This window comes from Dendropsophus ebraccatus, chromosome 8 (genome assembly GCF_027789765.1).
Source record: "Dendropsophus ebraccatus isolate aDenEbr1 chromosome 8, aDenEbr1.pat, whole genome shotgun sequence".
Lineage (NCBI taxonomy): Eukaryota > Metazoa > Chordata > Amphibia > Anura > Hylidae > Dendropsophus > Dendropsophus ebraccatus.
Window position 1 is genome coordinate 1204067 of NC_091461.1, and position 19167 is coordinate 1223233.

General features: G+C 53.7%; 1 protein-coding gene across 1 annotated transcript; it reads right to left on the minus strand.

Moving 5' to 3' along the window:
• Nucleotides 1-4788: 4788 nt before the first annotated feature.
• Nucleotides 4789-18168, minus strand: CAPG (capping actin protein, gelsolin like). Its single transcript, XM_069979567.1, has 10 exons — nucleotides 17353-18168; nucleotides 16980-17009; nucleotides 12023-12192; nucleotides 10602-10756; nucleotides 10358-10522; nucleotides 8383-8532; nucleotides 6514-6609; nucleotides 6312-6438; nucleotides 5147-5235; nucleotides 4789-4989 (listed from the first exon to the last, which is right to left on the minus strand). Exons 2-10 carry the CDS (start codon nucleotides 17000-17002, stop codon nucleotides 4924-4926), a joined length of 1041 nt encoding a protein of 346 aa, XP_069835668.1. The 5' UTR covers nucleotides 17003-17009; nucleotides 17353-18168; the 3' UTR covers nucleotides 4789-4923.
• Nucleotides 18169-19167: the final 999 nt, after the last annotated feature.

Consider the following 19167-nt stretch of genomic DNA (forward strand, 5'->3'; position numbering starts at 1 on the left):
CCGACCATAGAAAGCCCATCGATGGACACCCTGCTTCCTCTTTCAGGCCGGACGGACCTTCTAGAAGAGTAGAGGACCTTGCTGTAGAAGTCCAGAGGTCACACTTGACTGTGTGGATCCTGAGCGGACGATCCTGAAGAAACAAGGATTGTGTGATGCTGTGATATCTGCTATCCAGGAAGGTAGAAAAGCTAACACTCATTTCTGCTAATATCTGCTTAGTTGCAGCACGCCTAACGTTCAGGTCTCTGCATTATCCAGCTTCTTCCAGACATGTCTCATGGATTTTCCATTAGTCAAGAGATTCATCAGATGAGTGGAAAGGAGAAGACCGAAGGTAAAACTATCCTTTCCCCAATGGGACCTAAACCTGGTTCTAACGTCTCATTGCAGCCTATTGACCCTTTGTCTGCCTCTGAGATCAAACGATTATCCTGGAAAACCTCATTCTTAGTGGCCATAACCACTGCACGTAGACTGGGTGAGATCCAGGCCCTCGTAATAAACAAGCCTTCCTTAAAAGTCCTTGAGGATAAAATTGTTCTCAAACATAACCCAAAGTCCCAAAGTCTTCTCAGATTTCCATAGAGGCCATCATCCTTCCATCCTTATGTCCTAATCCAGCTTCGGATAAAGAGGAAATGTCATGCCTTGGATGTAAGATGTGTTCTTCACTATCTAGAGTCTACTAAGCCGTGGAGGCTGGATAATAATCTCTTCATCCAGTACGGGGGCAGAAGCAGAGGGGAAAAAAACTTTAAAGGATACGGTGGCTAGATGGATGAAATCCGCCATCACAAAGTCTTAGGGCCCTATTTCACGGGCCAAGCACAGCCCTATTCTATGGCCCTGATCGTTTAGCGAGGTCCGGCTAGTGATTGGCTGAGAGGTCTGTCAGTTCAGACAGCCCCGCTCCGAAGCTGCTGCGGCGCAGGACCGGGAGATAAGACCTGCAGCCCGGACAGGTAATGTATGATAATTTGAAATCCTCGATCGCTGCCGCGCACCGCTATTCCACCGTAGTGATGCGCTGGTGGCGAACAATGATTTTAGGTTTGAACATCGGCTGATCGTTCTCTCTATTCCACAGAGCGATAATTGGCCGGATTGGGCCAATTCGGCTGATTATCGCTCCGATTTGGCCAATTATCGCTCCGTGGAATAGGCTCCTTACTCCATCCAAGGAAAAGTCTAAAGCTCACTTCACCAGAGCCGTCTCTTCCTCCCGGGCAGAGAGAGAAGAAGCTGCTTCAGAACAGATTTGCAGGGCTGCAACGTGCTCTTCTATCCACACGTTTGCCAAGCATTACCGGTTGGACGTCTTGGCTGCCAGGGTCTGCTCTTTTGGGCGTCCTTCAGGCAGTCGTCCCACCCTGACCTACTCATCTGGAATGTCTCCATGTCTGGTGCCATCGTGAGGGAGAATTTGGAGGAAGGCTCGAATTATGCTTACTGTTAATTCGGTTTCCACAAATCCCTCACAATGGTCCCACCGTATACCCCTCTTTATTGGTGGCTGTTATGTAATCATCTCCTTGGTTTTAATATGAAAAGCACTGAGGTGGTTGGGAGGGACTGCCTTTTTAACCTTTTCCTGTCTTTACAGTAAGGGGAGGGGCATCCTCCATTCTGATGCCGTTAATGGTTAGCATAACTCGAGCTCTATGGGGGCACTACTGCAAGGGATTTAATGGCTACTATATGGGATGTAATGGCTACTATATGGGACACTACTGCGGGAGGTATAATGGCTACTATATGGGACACTACTGTGGGGGGTATAATGGCTACTATATGGGGTCTAATGACTACTATATGGGGAGCTACTGCAGTGGTCTAATGGCTACTATATAGGACACTACTGCGGGGGGGGTCTAATGGCTACTATATGGGACACTACGGGGGGTATAATGGCTACTATATAGGACACTACTGCGGGGGGGTCTAATGGCTACTATATGTGACACTACTGCGAGGAGTATAATGGCTACTATATGGGGAGCTACTGCGGGGGGTATAATGGCTACTATATGGGGAGCTACTGCGGGGGGTCTAATGGCTACTATATGGGACACTACTGCGGGGGCTCTAATGGCTACTATATGGGACACTACTATTGTTGGACAGACTTCACCATGTCCAGGAATTTCTCTCCACGTACATCTGTAGGTCAAGGCTTGTCCTGTGTTTCCCTCACAAGTCTAGTTATCATGGAGGGATGGGAACGCCAGCATGGCCCATAAGGGTGGTCACGTATCTGAGGTGATGGGGGGGGGGGGTCACGTATCGGAGGTGATTGGTGATTGGGGGGGTCACGTATCGGAGGTGATTGGGGGGGTCACGTATCGGGGGTGGTTGGGGGGGGTCACGTATCGGAGGTGATTCTCTGTTTTTGCTCCATGTAATCTGTATCTGTGCCTGGCCGCCACAATGTTCTGTGTGTGGGGGTCTGCCCTGGGCTGTGTATGGGGGCTGGGGGTCTGCCCTGGGCTGTGTATGGGGGCGGGGGCTCTTCCCTGGGCTGTGTATGGGGGCGGGGGCTCTGTGTGTGGGGGTCTGCCCTGGGCCGTGTATGGGGGGCGGGGGCTCTGTGTGGGGGGGTCTGCCCTGGGCCGTGCATGGGGGCGGGGGCTCTGTGTGGGGGGGTCTGCCCTGGGTCGTGTATGGGGGCGGGGGCTCTGTGTGGGGGGGTCTGCCCTGGGCCGTGTATGGGGGCGGGGGCTCTGTGTGGGGGGGTCTGCCCTGGGCCTACAGAACAACCAACAAGATTACAGCTGAAGCAGTATAAGTAGTGAGACCCCTAGAGGCCATACGCGGCCTGTACACATGGCTGCAGAGTCCGCACTGGGATAATGTTGGGGTCTCCGGTGTTTAGACAGGAGCTCCCACCACATACAGCCATGGGAGGTAACAGATCCGGACGGCGGTGACATCGGAGACCACTCTGCGTCCTGGTTAATACTTGATGAGCTGAGCTGTAAGTGAAATAGTGACACCCTGTACGATCAGCGCGCCACGCTCCGAGGATCAGCGCAACATAGCCATTACTAGATGCAGCTGCAACAAATTATACTGTACTTATAGATGGTGGCGGCGGCTGCTGTGGTACTTATAGATGGCGGCTGCTGTGGTACTTATAGATGGTGGCGGCTTGGTGAGGTCACATCTGGTGAGATGGATGCCGTCTGGGCTCAGCGTCCCCCCATGTCACTGGTGATGGACGCTGTCAGGGCTCAGTTTCCCCCCCCCCATATATCATAGTCACTGGTGATGGACGCCGTCTGGGCTCAGTGTCCCCCCATATCATATAGTCACTGGTGATGGGACGCCGTCAGGGCTCAGTTTCCCCCCATCACCAGTGACTATATGATATGGGGGGACAATGAGCCCAGACTGCGTCCATCACCAGTGACTATATGATATGGGGGGACAATGAGCCCAGACTGCGTCTATCACCAGTGACTATATAGATACAGAAGCTTCTCGTCAATCACTGCTGCTTGGATGGAGAGGCCTCAGATACAGCATGTAGGCCCCTGCAGCCGCCCAGTCCTGCCCTGGATGGGAGAGTCTGTACAGCCCTCGGGGAAAGTCGGTGCCTCCAGCCATCGCCTATGTATAAGATTGGGAGGTACGAGCGCTGGCTGGGATGGTGTCTCCAGTCCTGGCTGATCGGCCGTCGGTCTGCCATGTAGGAAATGTCCAGGTCCCCACTACAGCTGGTGATTGGCTCAGCACACCCCACCCCCGTATATCCGTGAGAGGGTCTGTAGCTCTGTGAAATCCCCTCCCCGCCCTCTGATCGTTGCCATTTGTTTCTCCCAGGTTTATTTCTTCTGTAGCGTCTCTGTGTGTCTTCCGTCCCCATCGGAAAGCTGCACGTCAGACTGCGCCAATCTCTTCCGCAGTAAGTGACCCTCGCCCTCCACCGTGTCTCCCTCGCCCTCCAATGGTATCGGCCTGTGACAGTTGTCCTTCACTTGCTTCATGTGGAGCAGTCAGATCCCGGTGGCCATAGATGAGCAGCTCTCACGGTGGTCTTCCATGTCAGATCCATGTTCATCCCTTGCTCTGGTTCGGCTCTTTGACTCCTCGTAACTTACCTTTCCAGGTCGACGGGCTCATCCAGAAGACTCCCTGTACTTGGTGGGCACCACTGGACCCCTGGTTTTCCAACAGGAGAAGATAATAGGTAAGAAGTTTTGTCCCAGACGAGCATTGCTGAATCCTGTACTGCGGTTCTTACTGATGTCTCCTTAGGACTGGCCGGACTCCAGCGCCTGACCTCCACGCTCCCGGGAGTCGCCTTCGCAGTCACCTTCTTGCTCGTAGTTTTGTTTCTAGCCGCTGCTTTTAAATTTAAAAGTGGTTTTATGTTAAATAATCCTAAATAAATACATTGGTCACCTATCCTGGCGCCATGTGTTCATTGCTCAAAGCACCAACAGAGCTCCCTCCTCTAGGTCTCATGTTCTACCATCTTGTGAAAACTTTATAGGGCTCTTCTCCTCCTCTTGCAGGACCTTCCTGGGGCTGCTGGCGCCCCCAATCATGAGCTGTACTAAGGTCACTCAGGACCCCCGATAGTCACTGACTGTGATGCCAGCCCCCCTATCCCATAGTTGGTGAGCACTTCTCCCCCCCTCCCCCATCCCATAGTCAGTGACAGGCAGTGAGGCGTGCAGGGTGTGCGGTGTCAGCCAGCTGCAGACCTTCATCTATTGTTAGTGACATGTGATCTGTCAGTATAAGTAAAGGGTGGGGTGGCGGTATAATAACCACACGCTGTTCGCCAGGATTACAATGAATGTTTAATGTGCAGATGAGCCCCCCCCCTCCGCATGCAGCTCCGTCACCTCCATACTCCATCCAGGATGTGTCCAGGGGCCGTAGTGTCCTGTTCCAGAAGGATCTGTCATGGCCTCACACCCAGTTACTGAAGAACTGCTTGAAGAGAGGAGACTCGTTGCCCTCGGACACTACCTGCACCTGTGGGGGGAGGGGAACCGGTCAGTGGGGGGGGGCAGGCGGCCGCGTCATTACATACACAGATAATATCCAATGGAAGATCCTGAGGAAGGGGTCACAAGATGCAGCGGGTGCCCTCATGGGGCCGGGGGGGGGGGGGGGGGTTGGGTTGTCTCACCTGAGTTTTTGGAGAATATTTCATGAGGGTCAGAAACTCGTTGGCGATCTCCAGCGACTGCTCCCGCTCCTCCTTATTTGCCTTTTTGCCTGTGAATATGACAGTCAGCTGTGCCCCCTCTGTCCTCAGGCTGTGTCTGGTATTACAACTTAGTCACCTACTTACAGTAATGGAACTGAGCTGTAATACTACACGCAGCCTGAGGACTGGGGGGCGCTTTTTCTGGAAAAGTTGCTGTGGTTTTCTAATTCTTTAGAACCCCTTTAATCCCTGGGTACTCGCCTCCCCCATTTACAGATTATTGTGGTGAATGGAGGCCGCTCTGGTCCCCTAAATGAGGCTGATCTGACAGTGGGGGCACTCTGACAGACTGGGTTGATCTGACTCTCTATCTGGGGGCAGTGAGTGTGTATAGGGGCGCTCCGACAAACTAGGCAGATTGGGGGGGAGGCGCTCTAAAAGACAAGGCAGATCTGGGGGGGCGCTCTGACTCTCTCTCTGGGGCAGTTTGTGTGGGGGCGCTCTGGCAGATCTGGCGGGGGGGGCGCTCTGACTCTCTCTCTGGGGGCAGTTTGTGTGGGGGCGCTCTGACAGACAAGGCAGATCTGGGGGGGGAATGCTCTGACTCTCTCTCTGGGGGGCAGTTTGTGTGGGGGCGCGCTCTGACAGACTGGGTTGATCTGACTCTCTATCTGGGGCAGTGAGTGTGTGTGTATGGGGGCGCTCCGACAGACTAGGCAGACCGGGGGGGGGGGCGCTCCGACAGACTAGGCAGATCGGGGGGGGGGGGGGGGGCGCTCCGACAGACTAGGCAGATCGGGGGGGAGGGTGCTCCGACAGACTAGGCAGATCGGGGGGGAGGGGCGCTCTGACAGATGAGGCAGATCTGGGGGGGGGGGGGCTCTGACTCTCTGGAGGCAGTGTGTAGGTTGGGGGGTGCTCTGACAGACAAGGCAGATCTGGGGGGGGGGGCGCTCTGACTCTCTCTCTGGGGGGCAGTTTGTGTGGGGGCGCGCTCTGACAGACGGGGCAGATGGGGATGGACAGACAGGGTTGGTCTCAGAGATCTGGGGACACTAAGTCTTCGGCGGCCTCCTGAGCCTCGGTGACTGGCTGTCAGATGTTCCCCTGCATGCTGACTGTCTCCTCCATCAGCCATCCATACCTTTCCACACGTAGATCTTCCCGGCGGTGTCCAGGATGAAGCAGTCGTCTGAGATCAGCTGCTCCTTATGGAAGATGGCCCCATCCGCCACCCGTGACACCTGCATCTTCCCGCTGGCGTTGGAGACCTGTGTCATGTGACAGTGTCAGGCTGTGGCAGGCGCTCGGTGCCGCCCTCTAGTGTCCTCATTGGCAGCACATACCTGGTAGAGCACGGCGCCTCGTGTGTGGATCTCATCCGCCTCCTTGTCATCCTGGGCGCCTCCTTCCTTCAGAGATTCTGGTCGTTTCCCCAAAATCTAAAAATTTTTACATAAAAAATAAAATAAAAATCAGGATCTTGTGTAAAAATGTATATGCTAGCTGCTTTACGGCAGATTCCCCCCCCCCCCCCCTCCCCCTGCTGGGTTCTCACTCATCTCCTCCCCCCCCCCACCCCCCCCTCCCCCTGCTGGGTTCTCACTCATCTCCTCCCCCCCCCCCCCCCTCTCTCCCTGCTGGGTTCTGTCACTCCCCCTCTCCCCCCCCCCCCCCCTCTCTCCCTGCTGGGTTCTGTCACTCCCCCTCTCCCCCCCCCCCCTCTCTCCCTGCTGGGTTCTGTCACTCCCCTCTCCCCCCCCCCCCGGGTTCTGTCACTCCCCCTCTCCCCCCCCCCCCCCCCCCCCGGGTTATGTCCTCCCGCTCTCCCCCCCCCCCCCCGGGTTCTGTCACTCCCCCTCGCCTCCCCCCCCCCCCCCCCCCGGTTTCTGTCACTCCCCCTCTCCCCCCCCCCCCCCCCGGGTTCTGTCAGCTCCCCCTCTCCCCCCCCCCCCCCCGGGTTCTGTCACTTCCCCAGCCTCTCCCCCCCCCCCCCCGGGTTCTGTCACTCCCCTCTCCCCCCCCCCCCCGGGTTCTGTCACTCCCCCTCTCCCCCCCCCCCCCCCCGGGTTCTGTCACTCCCCTTCCCCCCCCCCCCCCCCCGGGTTCTGGTCACTCCCCCTCCCCCCCCCCCCCCCCCCGGTTCTATCACTCACCCCTCATCCCCCCCCCCCCCCCCCGGTTCTATCACTCCCCCTCTCCCCCCCTCCCCCCCGGGTTCTGTCACTCCCCTCTCCCCTCCCCCCCGGGTTCTGTCACTCCCCCTCTCCCCTCCCCCCCGGGTTCTGTCACTCCCCCTCTCCCCTCCCCCCCGGGTTCTGTCACTCTCCCCCCCTCTCTCCCTGCTGGGTTTCTGTCACTCCCCCTCTCTCTCCCTGCTGGGTTCTGTCACTCCCCCTCTCCCCCCCCCCCCTCTCTCCTGCTGGGTTCTGTCACTCCCCTCTCCCCCCCCCCCCCGGTTCTGTCACTCCCCCCTCCCCCCCCCCCCCGGTTCTGTCACTCCCCCTCTCCCCTCCCCCCCCCCCCCCCCCCCTGGTTCTGTCACTCCCCCTCTCCCCTCCCCCCCGGGTTCTGTCACTCCCCCTCTCCCCTCCCCCCCCGGGTTCTGTCACTCCCCCCCCTCTCTCCCTGCTGGGTTCTGTCACTCCCCCCCTCTCTCCCTGCTGGGTTCTGTCACTCCCCCCCTCTCTCCCTGCTGGTTCTGTCACTCCCCCTCCCCCCCCTTCTCCTCTCCCTGCTGGTTTCTGTCACCCCCCCTCCCCTCCCTTCTCCTCTCCCTGCTGGGTTCTGTCACCCCCCCTCCCCCCCCCCTTCTCCTCTCCCTGCTGGGTTCTGTCACCCCCCCTCTCCCCCCCCCTTCTCCTCTCCCTGCTGGTTCTGTCACCCCCCCTCCCCCCCCCCTTCTCCTCTCCCTGCTGGGTTCTGTCACCCCCCCCTCCCCCCCCCCCTTCTCCTCTCCCTGCTGGTTTCTGTCACCCCCCCCCTCCCCCCCCCCTTCTCCTCTCCCTGCTGGGTTCTGTCCCCCCCCCTCCCCCCCCCCTTCTCCTCTCCCTGCTGGGTTCTGTCACCCCCCCCTCCCCCCCCCCCCCCTTCTCCTCTCCCTGCTGGGTTCTGTCACCCCCCCCCTCCCCCCCCCCCCCCTTCTCCTCTCCCTGCTGGGTTCTGTCACCCCCTTCTCCAGGGGTATGGGAGCTTAGTTCTGTTTTTGTCGCTACCTGAATCATTTCTTCTGGCTCCTCTCCCTCTTGTACAATTTCCACCTTTGCGGCGCCGCGCCGTTCAATGTCTCGTATTTGATTGGCCAGATCCTGCGCACGGTTTCGCTCCATCATGTTCGACTGAGACCCCGACCAGACATAAATAAACTGGGACAATGAAGGAAGAACAATGCCAATGCCTCAGTGCTGATGCGTATAATAAGGGGGGGGGGGGGGATTGGGACAGAAGGAGGCAGGGCACAGGCAATGAAGGCGTTAACACTTAAAGCTCAATCATTTTCTTCCATATTTCTCTATCGGAAAATAAGTTGTGGAAAACTTTACTAATAAGCCACACCCACAAGTTATGAGGTCACCCGTTCTGCTGTCCATATGTTTACCTCACACACAAGCAAAGAAGAAGATGCATCAGGAACTTCAGAAGGAAGAGAAGATCAGAGCAGATGATGTGCGGACGTCTATGGAGGAGATCAGCACCGTCCAGACTACAGACCATGACAGGAGCAGGGAGTATACTGAGGAGGAGAAGAAATATACTGAGTACAGAGGAGAGAAGCTGCCGGGAGGAGGAGAGAAGTGGCAGGTGAGAAGCTGCCGGGAGGAGACTGCAGGTGACAAGTTACTGGGTGAAGGAGAAGACGGGAGGAGACAAGCTGCCGGGAGGAGGAGGAGACTTGAGGAGAGAAGCTGCCGGGAGGAGGAGGAGACTGGAGGAGAGAAGCTGCCGGGAGGAGGAGGAGACTAGAGGAGAGAAGCTGCCGGGAGGAGGAGAGAAGTGGCAGGTGAGAAGCTGCCGGGAGGAGACTGCAGGTGACAAGTTACTGGGTGAAGGAGAAGACGGGAGGAGACAAGCTGCCGGGAGGAGGAGGAAACTGGAGGAGAGAAGCTGTCGGGAGGAGGAGGAAACTGGAGGAGAGAAGCTGCCGGGAGGAGGAGGAGACTGGAGGAGAGAAGCTGCCGGGAGGAGGAGGAGACTGGAGGAGAGAAGCTGCCGGGAGGAGGAGGAGACTGGAGGAGAGAAGCTGCCGGGAGGAGGAGAGAAGTGGCAGGTGAGAAGCTGCCGGGAGGAGACTGCAGGTGACAAGTTACTGGGTGAAGGAGAAGACGGGAGGAGACAAGCTGCCGGGAGGAGGAGGAGACTTGAGGAGAGAAGCTGCCGGGAGGAGGAGGAGACTGGAGGAGAGAAGCTGCCGGGAGGAGGAGGAGACTAGAGGAGAGAAGCTGCCGGGAGGAGGAGAGAAGTGGCAGGTGAGAAGCTGCCGGGAGGAGACTGCAGGTGACAAGTTACTGGGTGAAGGAGAAGACGGGAGGAGACAAGCTGCCGGGAGGAGGAGGAAACTGGAGGAGAGAAGCTGTCGGGAGGAGGAGGAAACTGGAGGAGAGAAGCTGCCGGGAGGAGGAGGAGACTGGAGGAGAGAAGCTGCCGGGAGGAGGAGGAGACTGGAGGAGAGAAGCTGCCGGGAGGAGGAGGAGACTGGAGGAGAGAAGCTGCCGGGAGGAGGAGGAGACTGGAGGAGAGAAGCTGCCGGGAGGAGGAGGAGACGGGAGGAGAGAAGCTGCCGGGAGCAGGAGGAGATGGGAGGAGAGAAGCTGCCGGTAGGAGACTGGAGGAGAGAAGCTGCGGGTAGGAGACTGGAGGAGAGAAGCTGCAGGGAATAGAAAAGAGGCCACACAGTGGAGAAGGAGGGAGGTGAGAGGTCACAGAGCGGGAGAGGAGGATGAGGAGGGTGGAGAGAGGCTGTAGAGAGGAGGAGGAGGAAAATGAGGGCGGAGAGAGGCACCTCCTGACTGCAGGTCCTTATTCAGGGACAGTAAGCATGGGACTGAACCAGATTGTTATAGAACTGTTTAGAAAATGATGCGATGTGACCATGTATAAATGGTGGCACCATGTTCTATATGATGTGACCTCATCCGGCCCAGGCTCTTCCTCCTCATCGTTGTTTACCACAGAAGCGGCTGCCGTTCTTACCTTCCCGGTGTCCAGAATGAAACAATCTCCCGTATTGAAGCTTTCCCACGTCAGGTCGGTCTCGGTGGCTCGGATATGTTTCCGTCCCCTGACATGGTAGAGATGGTGTGCCGGGGCTACTGAGTCCTTTGGAGACTGCTGAAACCCTGAAGAAACTCCCCCCTCCTGGAACATCAGAGACGTATCCCGTCACCCCAGCAGATGCCACGTGTACCCCATTGTTATATGACGTAATGTCACTTACCAAATAGGTGACTCCCCTCGGGAAAAAGGCCATGAACTCTGCGCTTTCATGACCCTGGGTCTCCCGATTCTGGGTGGGTTTTTCACCCATGTGCATGTGGAGCTGAGAGCTGTAGATGGCGCCGGCGGCCCGCTCGTCCACTGAGGTTCCATTCCCTGCCGCAATGCAAAAGGAGAAAGTGAGATGTGGCCTCGAAGAAGAGGAGACCTATATGTCCCGTATGGATTCCCTACATGTGTGTATGAATAATACCGCTACACGAGTCCACATGGGGGACCGCATGGGCAATCCACACATGACCGGGGGTTCTGAAGGGTTAGGCCTTATGCACACGTTCAGTATTTTTTTTCTGGTCCTGAAACAACCCGTGAGAAATTGCGGATTGGACATCCGTATTCCATCCGTATTTCCATAATTCCATTTTTTTGCTACTCGTTGCTTTTCAATGCACTTCATCAGTATTTTTTTGCGGAAATACGGATGCCAACATGTTACAATCCATAAACAATCCGTAACCAATTGATTTGAATGAGAGGATCCGCAAAAAAGAAATGGGTCCGCACCGGGTCTGCACTAGGACATGTCCTTTTTTTTTTTACGGATTGATTTTCATCCATTTCTGCTACTGATCGTGTGAATAGCCCAATAGACTTCAATGTGCACTAACTCGGATACGGAAATACGAATCCGTAAATTACGGAACGTGTGAGTAAGGTCTTATAGTCTTCTGCCAAGTAATCCTGAAGAATCCGTATCAGTAGCCTCAGGCTTCATGAGTCCCAGATCCACCAGACAAAAAAACAAACAATGCCACAGTCTCAATGTAGCCCCGGCCTTATAATAACGCTGGTTCCTTGTCACAGTCTCAATGTAGCCCCGGCCTTAAAATAACGCTGGTTCCTTGTCACAGTCTCTATGTAGCCCCGGCCTTAAAATAACGCTGGTTCCTTGTCACAGTCTCTATGTAGCCCCGGCCTTATAATAACGCTGGTTCCTTGTCACAGTCTCTATGTAGCCCCGGCCTTATAATAACGCTGGTTCCTTGTCACAGTCTCTATGTAGCCCCGGCCTTATAATAACGCTGGTTCCTTGTCACAGTCTCTATGTAGCCCCGGCCTTATAATAACGCTGGTTCCTTGTCACAGTCTCTATGTAGCCCCGGCCTTATAATAACGCTGGTTCCTTGTCACAGTCTCTATGTAGCCCCGGCCTTATAATAACGCTGGTACCTTGTCACAGTCTCTATGTAGCCCCGGCCTTATAATAACGCTGGTTCCTTGTCACAGTCTCTATGTAGCCCCGGCCTTATATTAACGCTGGTTCCTTGTCACAGTCTCTATGTAGCCTGACCTTATCATTTGTGGATCTACCAGTACTATGTCCCTGACGCTCTCATCTGCGCCATGTTCTTTTACCCTCACCGTTCCAGACGTAGATGTGGTTTGCCTCAGGTGAGTTGTAGACTAGCAGGTAGGTGTCTCCAGAGTGAAACACGCCGTGATTATGGCTTGGCACAAGAATTAACTTCATCTTCTCAATGCGGAAGACATGAAGCCCCGGTTCTGAGACTGATGACGGGAACTTTAGATCCCTGGATGGAAGAAAGAAGTGTAGAGTGGACCTGGTCATTGTGTCCCCGCACCCCGTACCATCACAGCCCAGAGGAGAGGGGTGTAGAAAGGATAATGGAAGAGTGTGGACCTGGTCACTGTGTCTCCGCACCCCCTGTCCCATCACAGCCCAGAGGAGAGGAGTGGAGAGAGGATAATGGAAGAGTGTGGACCTGGTCACTGTGTCTCCGCACCCCCTGTCCCATCACAGCCCGGAGGAGAGGAGTGGAGAGAGGATAATGGAAGAGTGTGGACCTGGTCACTGTGTCTCCGCACCCCCTGTCCCATCACAGCCCAGAGGAGAGGAGTGGAGAGAGGATAATGGAAGAGTGTGGACCTGGTCACTGTGTCTCCGCACCCCCTGTCCCATCACAGCCCGGAGGAGAGGAGTGGAGAGAGGATAATGGAAGAGTGTGGACCTGGTCACTGTGTCTCCGCACCCCCTGTCCCATCACAGCCCGGAGGAGAGGAGTGGAGAGAGGATAATGGAAGAGTGTGGACTTGGTCACTGTGTCCCCGCACCGTGTCCCATCACAGCCCGGAGGAGAGGAGTGGAGATAGGAGTGTGGACCCGGTCACTGTGTCAATCTGCAGCGCTATCTAATGTGCTGGCTGGGTATATATGGTCTGTTGTACAGCTTGGCCAGTGATATAGATAGTATTTGCCGTGACACCAGTGCTAGTCAAGCACACAGGTGAGATGTTGGTACCTTCTTTATGTTGTGGCTGGCTGTAGTCCCCACAATTGTTGGTAACCTTCCGGGTTTGTTGTGGGTTCCTTTGGGCTCTTGTCACGGAAACCTGGAGTGGTAACTGACCCACCTGGACTGTTGGTACCACCACCCACAGAAGGGGGAAAAATAACCCAAGGTGTGCGGTGGTGTGTGTGTGTGTGTGTGTATAGGTGCAGCAGAGATAGACTGAGTCTTTTGCGTTTGATACAGTATATATAAAAATATAACACTTTAAAACTTTGGCAGGATAACCATACTCATTTGGCAAACAGTAGTAATCTTGACACAGTCTTGAGTGCTGACGGAGTGCTTGAGGTAGGTGCTTGGAGAGAGTAAAAGTAGTGGTAGTGCTTTGTAGAGGAGAAGAGGAGTTTGCCATAGGAGCCCTTGCCCAATGTAGTCCTTGTACTCTGCCCGAACTATAGTAAAGATCTGTAAGTAGTGAACTGATACGTTTAGACTAATGGTGCTTTTACACGACGCATCGCATTTGAGCGATAATCTGCTTGTGTAAACACAGCAAACTATCAAATGACGAGTGAGGAAATCGTTCATTTTGATCTTTCAACAAGTTCTCAAATCATCGTTGGTCGTTTGCAAAAAAATTTGCAGATCTCTTCGTGTATACAGTCTTTTAACGATTTACCCTATGTGTGAAATGGGCTTAAGCGATCTTAAACGATCGCAATAACAATTTTTTTTAAACGATCTATCATTCTGTCTAAACGCTGATCGTCAAAATCGTTAAACGATAGATTGGGAGAATTATCGTTCCGTGTAAAAGGACCAAAAGTCTGACCGCCTTCTGCCCCCTGGTATCGTAGAACCCATCCTAGGTGAGTAGCACGAGCCCCAGTCGTAGTTATCTGGGTGTAGCTAGGTGTCCGAGATTTGCCAATCACCTGCACTGCACAGTAGGATACGTAGACCTTCTTTATACGGCAGCTTTGTCCTACTGGGAGCAGCTCATATTGTTTCAGGAGTCTGTCCTGCGCTTTTTAGACACGTTGCTGGCGTGGGCCAGGGTGTTCGTTGTTGGCTGCTCTCCCCTACTGTTGGCTTAGCATTGCATAATAAAAGTAGTTGATTTAGAAGAATAGTGTTTTGCTGCATCTGTGCTTGGGCACTGACTTAACTACAGCAGGAACTTTGTTTTATGTGTCCTCTCTCACTTCGAAACTAAGACTGAGACTTACTTCCTCCACCAGTGTAACTCCTCCTACAGGGGTGTTTGTGTACCCTTCTGTGAGTGGTAAGGATGAGTGTGTATAGAGAGAGGTAGAAGAGGATAGGATAGAGAGAAAGAGCACCTGTGATAGGTCAGCATTAGAGATGAGCGAACCTCAAGCATGCTCGAGTCGATCCGATCCCGAACTTTCGGCATTTGATTAGCGGTGGCTGCTGAACTTGAATAAAGCCCTAAGGCTATGTGGGAAACATGGATATAGTCATTGTCTGTATCCATGTTTTCCAGACAACCTTAGAGCTTTATCCAAGTTCAGCAGCCCCAGCTAATCAAATACCGAACGTTCGGGTTCGGATCAACTCGAACCCGAACCCGGTTCGCTCATCTCTAGTCAGCATAAAACACATGACAGAAAACCTAACCCATTGCCTTCCATCAGCTGTGAAATAGTAGTAATACATATACACATATAAGAAATACTGACACCTAGTGGGGAAACTACATACTTCATCCACCACTTGTTTAAGCTGAGTGAGCACTTTAGGACAGGTTCCAGAGAAATGCTAGTAGTGGGACACCACACTCTTACATATCGCAGGTGTGACACAACTATCGGCATTCAGGATGGTGACTGTTACAGACGTTTCACCATCGTAGATCACAATGTAAGATGTGTGCGAGTGATTGTAAAACCGCAATAGTCATGTGACAGGAAGTGTCTGATAGACCGCACACGGCTGCCAGTATGCAACTTGTCTGAGAACTGATTTTGTGTGAGTCACCCGAAGAACTCTATTCACTTCAGTGTCAGCCACAACCTGTGGACGGGTTTGGCCCTGTTTTTCTGCGGACGGGTGTGGTATTGAGTATAGGAGTAGCCGCCATATGGTCTATACAGCCACCAACATTATATACAGTAACACAGCCCGAGCGCCACAGGATGAAGACCGCTACAGTATCAGGCTGTGTCATCTGTGGTTACATGAAAGGCCATATTACACAGAACGATTATTGGCCGATATCGGCCATTACCTCTCATAATCGTCCCGTGTAAAAGAAGGCAATGATCAGCCGGCATGAACACCCGCCGCCTCTCACCCGCTTGCTGCCACTGTGCGTAATAGGGGCTGAAGGGTCCAGTATAACAAGACTAGAGATCGGCGAATCCCAGTGTAAAGCAAGAAGATGGATGTGGAACGAAGCAGGGATATAGCCATAGGGGACACATGTTACTTCCTGACAGCCATAGCATACACACGTTACCTCCTGACAGCCATAGCATACACATGTTACCTCCTGACAGCCATAGCGTACACATGTTACCTCCTGACAGCCATAGCATAGACATGTCATCTACTGACAGCCATAGCATAGACATGTTGCATCCATGTTTCCAAGACACTCTAGGGCTGCATCAAACCTCCGCAGCCACCTGTTTGACATCGTTCGCGTATCTCTAAGGATGGCGGCATTAGTAGACAGTGTGAGCTGCAGACATATTATCTTCTATGGATCCTTCTCTATCTACAGCAGCAGAGTGGTCTATAACCTCTGCCCCCCAGAATGCCTGCTCTGTCAATCACCATAGAGCATGCTGGGAGCTGGCGTGCTTCAGGTTACAGACCACTGAACTACGAGATGGAAGAAACCGGAAGCAAACAAGGAGGCGGCTGGAGGTAACGGAGCCGATGAGGAGATTAGGAAACAGATGAGGCTGAAGTGAAACTAAAGGCCCATATTCCACCAACAGATCTGACGACAGATTATCTGCCAAAGATTTGAAGCCAAACCCAGGAACAGACTATAATCAGAGAGCAGGTCATAAAGGAAAGACTGGATTTGTCCTCTTTTCAAATCCACTCCTGGGTTTGGCTTCAAATCTTTGGCAGATAATCTGTCGTCAGATCTGTTGGTGGAATAGGGCCTTTATTCCTTAAAGGGATTATCCAGTGCTACAAAAACACGGCCACTTTCTTTCAGAGACCACTCAACTCTTGTCTCCAGGTCAGGTGGGTTAGTAATTAAGCTCCATTCACTTCAATGGAACTGAGCAGCAAAACCCGCCCAAGCTGGAGACAAGAGTGAGGCTGTCTCTGGAAGAAAGTGGCCATGTTTTTGTAGTGCTGGATAATCCCTTTAACCCCTGTGTGCTGTTTCATAATCTGTTGCCCTTGGTTACAGCCCCCTGGGCATCCACTAGGTTGGGTCGCACATGCTCAGTTCAATCACAGTCACATGATCTGTGTCATTAGGACTGGCAGTTGGTTCACACATCACATGCAGCAAGGGGGATTGTGGGAAAGTGTCTGCACCGTTGCCTGGTAACCGCAGGGTCACAGGTCAGAGAGGAAACCAGGAAGTGACTAGATCCATGGGGAAGAAAAAAGATACAGGGATGTTACGTCACTAAAAACACCCATGACATCATCCACGAGACGCAGACATGACATGACATCACACTCTATAAGACATCACACTCTATATGACATCACACCGTATAATACATCACACTCTATATGACATCACACCGTATAATACATCACACTCTATATGACATCACACCGTATAATACATCACACTCTATATGACATCACACTGTATAATACATCACACTTTATATGACATCACACCGTATAATACATCACACCGTATAATACATCACACTCTATATGACATCACACCATATAATACATCACACTCTATATGACATCACACCGTATAATACATCACACTCTATATGATATCACACTCTATATGACATCACATGACAGGGCATACAGTGAGCTGCTGGTTGTGTCCTGCAGTGTTGGGTGTCGGGGGGATCGGGTGTCGCTCAGACGGCTCTTACCTGGCACACAGACCGCCGTACATCCTGACACTGGTAAAAGAAACAGAGAATGAGGAGCTTCAGTGTGTGCGGGGGGCTCAGCATACAGGTAACAGAGGTGCCCCCTACCATGTCCATGAATTGTGCCGCCCCCCAATTGTGACCCCTGGGAGGACCCCCATACACTGTCCATGTATTGTGCCGCCCCCCCCCCAGTGTGACCCCCATACACTGTCCATGTATTGTGCCGCCCCCCCCCCCCCAAGTGTGACCCCCGGGAGGACCCCCATACACTACATATTGTGCCGCCACCCCCCGTGTGACCCCCATATGGTGTCCATGTATTGTGCCGCACCCCAACCCACCCCACCCCGCACTCCCCCCCAGCTCTTACCTTTGTGTTCGCTGCTCTTGTCTGTGGAGCTCACACTCACCACACCCCACAGCGTCTTATACTGCTCTGCTGAGGGGGAGGGGGAGGAGGAGAGACCGCAGGGAGGGGGAGAGGATGAGACAGTGAGAGGGGGAGAGACCACAGGGAGGAGACAGTGAGAGAGGACAAGAGAGATGAGAGACAGCGAGAGGAAGAGAGACCACAGGGAGGAGGAGAGGACAAGAGAGATGAGAGACAGCCAGAGGGAGAGAGACCACAGGGAGGAGGAGAGGACAAGAGAGATGAGAGACAGCGAGAGGGAGAGAGACCACAGGGAGGAGGAGAGGACAAGAGAGATGAGAGGGAGAGAGACCACAGGGAGGAAGAGAGGACAAGAGAGATGAGAGGGAGAGAGACCACAGGGAGGGAGAGAGGACAAGAGAGATGAGAGGGAGAGAGACCACAGGGAGGGAGAGAGGACAAGAGAGATGAGAGACAGCGTGAGGGAGAGAGACCACAGGGAGGAGGAGAGGACAAGAGAGATGAGAGGGAGAGAGACCACAGGGAGGGAGAGAGGACAAGAGAGATGAGAGGGAGAGAGACCACAGGGAGGGAGAGAGGACAAGAGAGATGAGAGGGAGAGAGACCACAGGGAGGGAGAGAGGACAAGAGAGATGAGAGACAGCGTGAGGGAGAGAGGACAAGAGAGATGAGAGACAGCGAGAGGGAGAGAGACCACAGGGAGGGAGAGAGGACAAGAGAGATGAGAGACAGTGAGAGTGGGTGACCCACCACGGGGAGGGAGAGAGGACAGGAGAGATAAGAGACAGTAAGATGGAGAGATGATGAGAGACAGTGAGAGGGAGAGAGACACCAGAGAGAGGCGGAGAGGAGGAGACATCTGTATCATCCTTTCTCTCTCTCTCTCTCCCTCTTGCTGAGAGACAGCGGGGAGGATAAGTGTGTTATGTAGATGTAGATGTTATGGAGGCAGGGGCTGTCTTGGCATTTCTGGGGCCCCAAGCGAAGTTATGTCTGGGCCCCCCCCCCCCTCGACACGCGTTCCGAAACAATAGACCGCTGTATGTTGCCCCCAGTAGTATATACCCCTTGTGCGCTACCGCCAGTAATAAATACTCCTTGTGTGCTTCCCCCAGTAGTATATAGACCCCTGTGTGTTTCCCCCAGTTATATATAGCCCCCCGTGTGCTCCCCCAGAAGTACACTACCGTTCAAAAGTTTGGGGTCACCCAAACAATTTAGTGTTTTCCATGAAAAGTCGCACTTCTTCACCACCGCACGCTGTGAAATGAATAGAAAATAGAGACAAGACATTGACAAGGTTAGAAATACTGATTTGTAGGTGAAATAACATTGTTCTTCCATCACACTTTGCTTCCGTCCCAGAATCCTCCTTGTGCACCAATTCCAGCATTGCCCACCTTTGGCATTCTAGCTATTAATCTGTTGGGGTAAATTGCTGGAGAAATTGCCCCCCACGCTTCTAGAAGCAGCTCCCACAAGTTGGATTGGTTGGATGGGCACTTCTGGCGTTCCATACGGTCCAGCTGCTCCCACAATGGGGTGGTGATCTGGTGACTGCGCTGGCACACTCCATTACCTATGATAGAATACCAGCTGCTGCTTCTGCTGGAAAATAGTTCTTGCACAATTTGGAGGTGTTTAGGGTCATTGTCCTGTTTGTAGGATGAAATTGGCTCCAACCAAGCGCTGCCCACTGGGTATGGCATGGCGGTGCAGAGTGATAGCCTTCCTTATTCACAATCCCTTTTACCCTGTACAAATCTCCCACCTTACCAGCACCAACCCCAGACC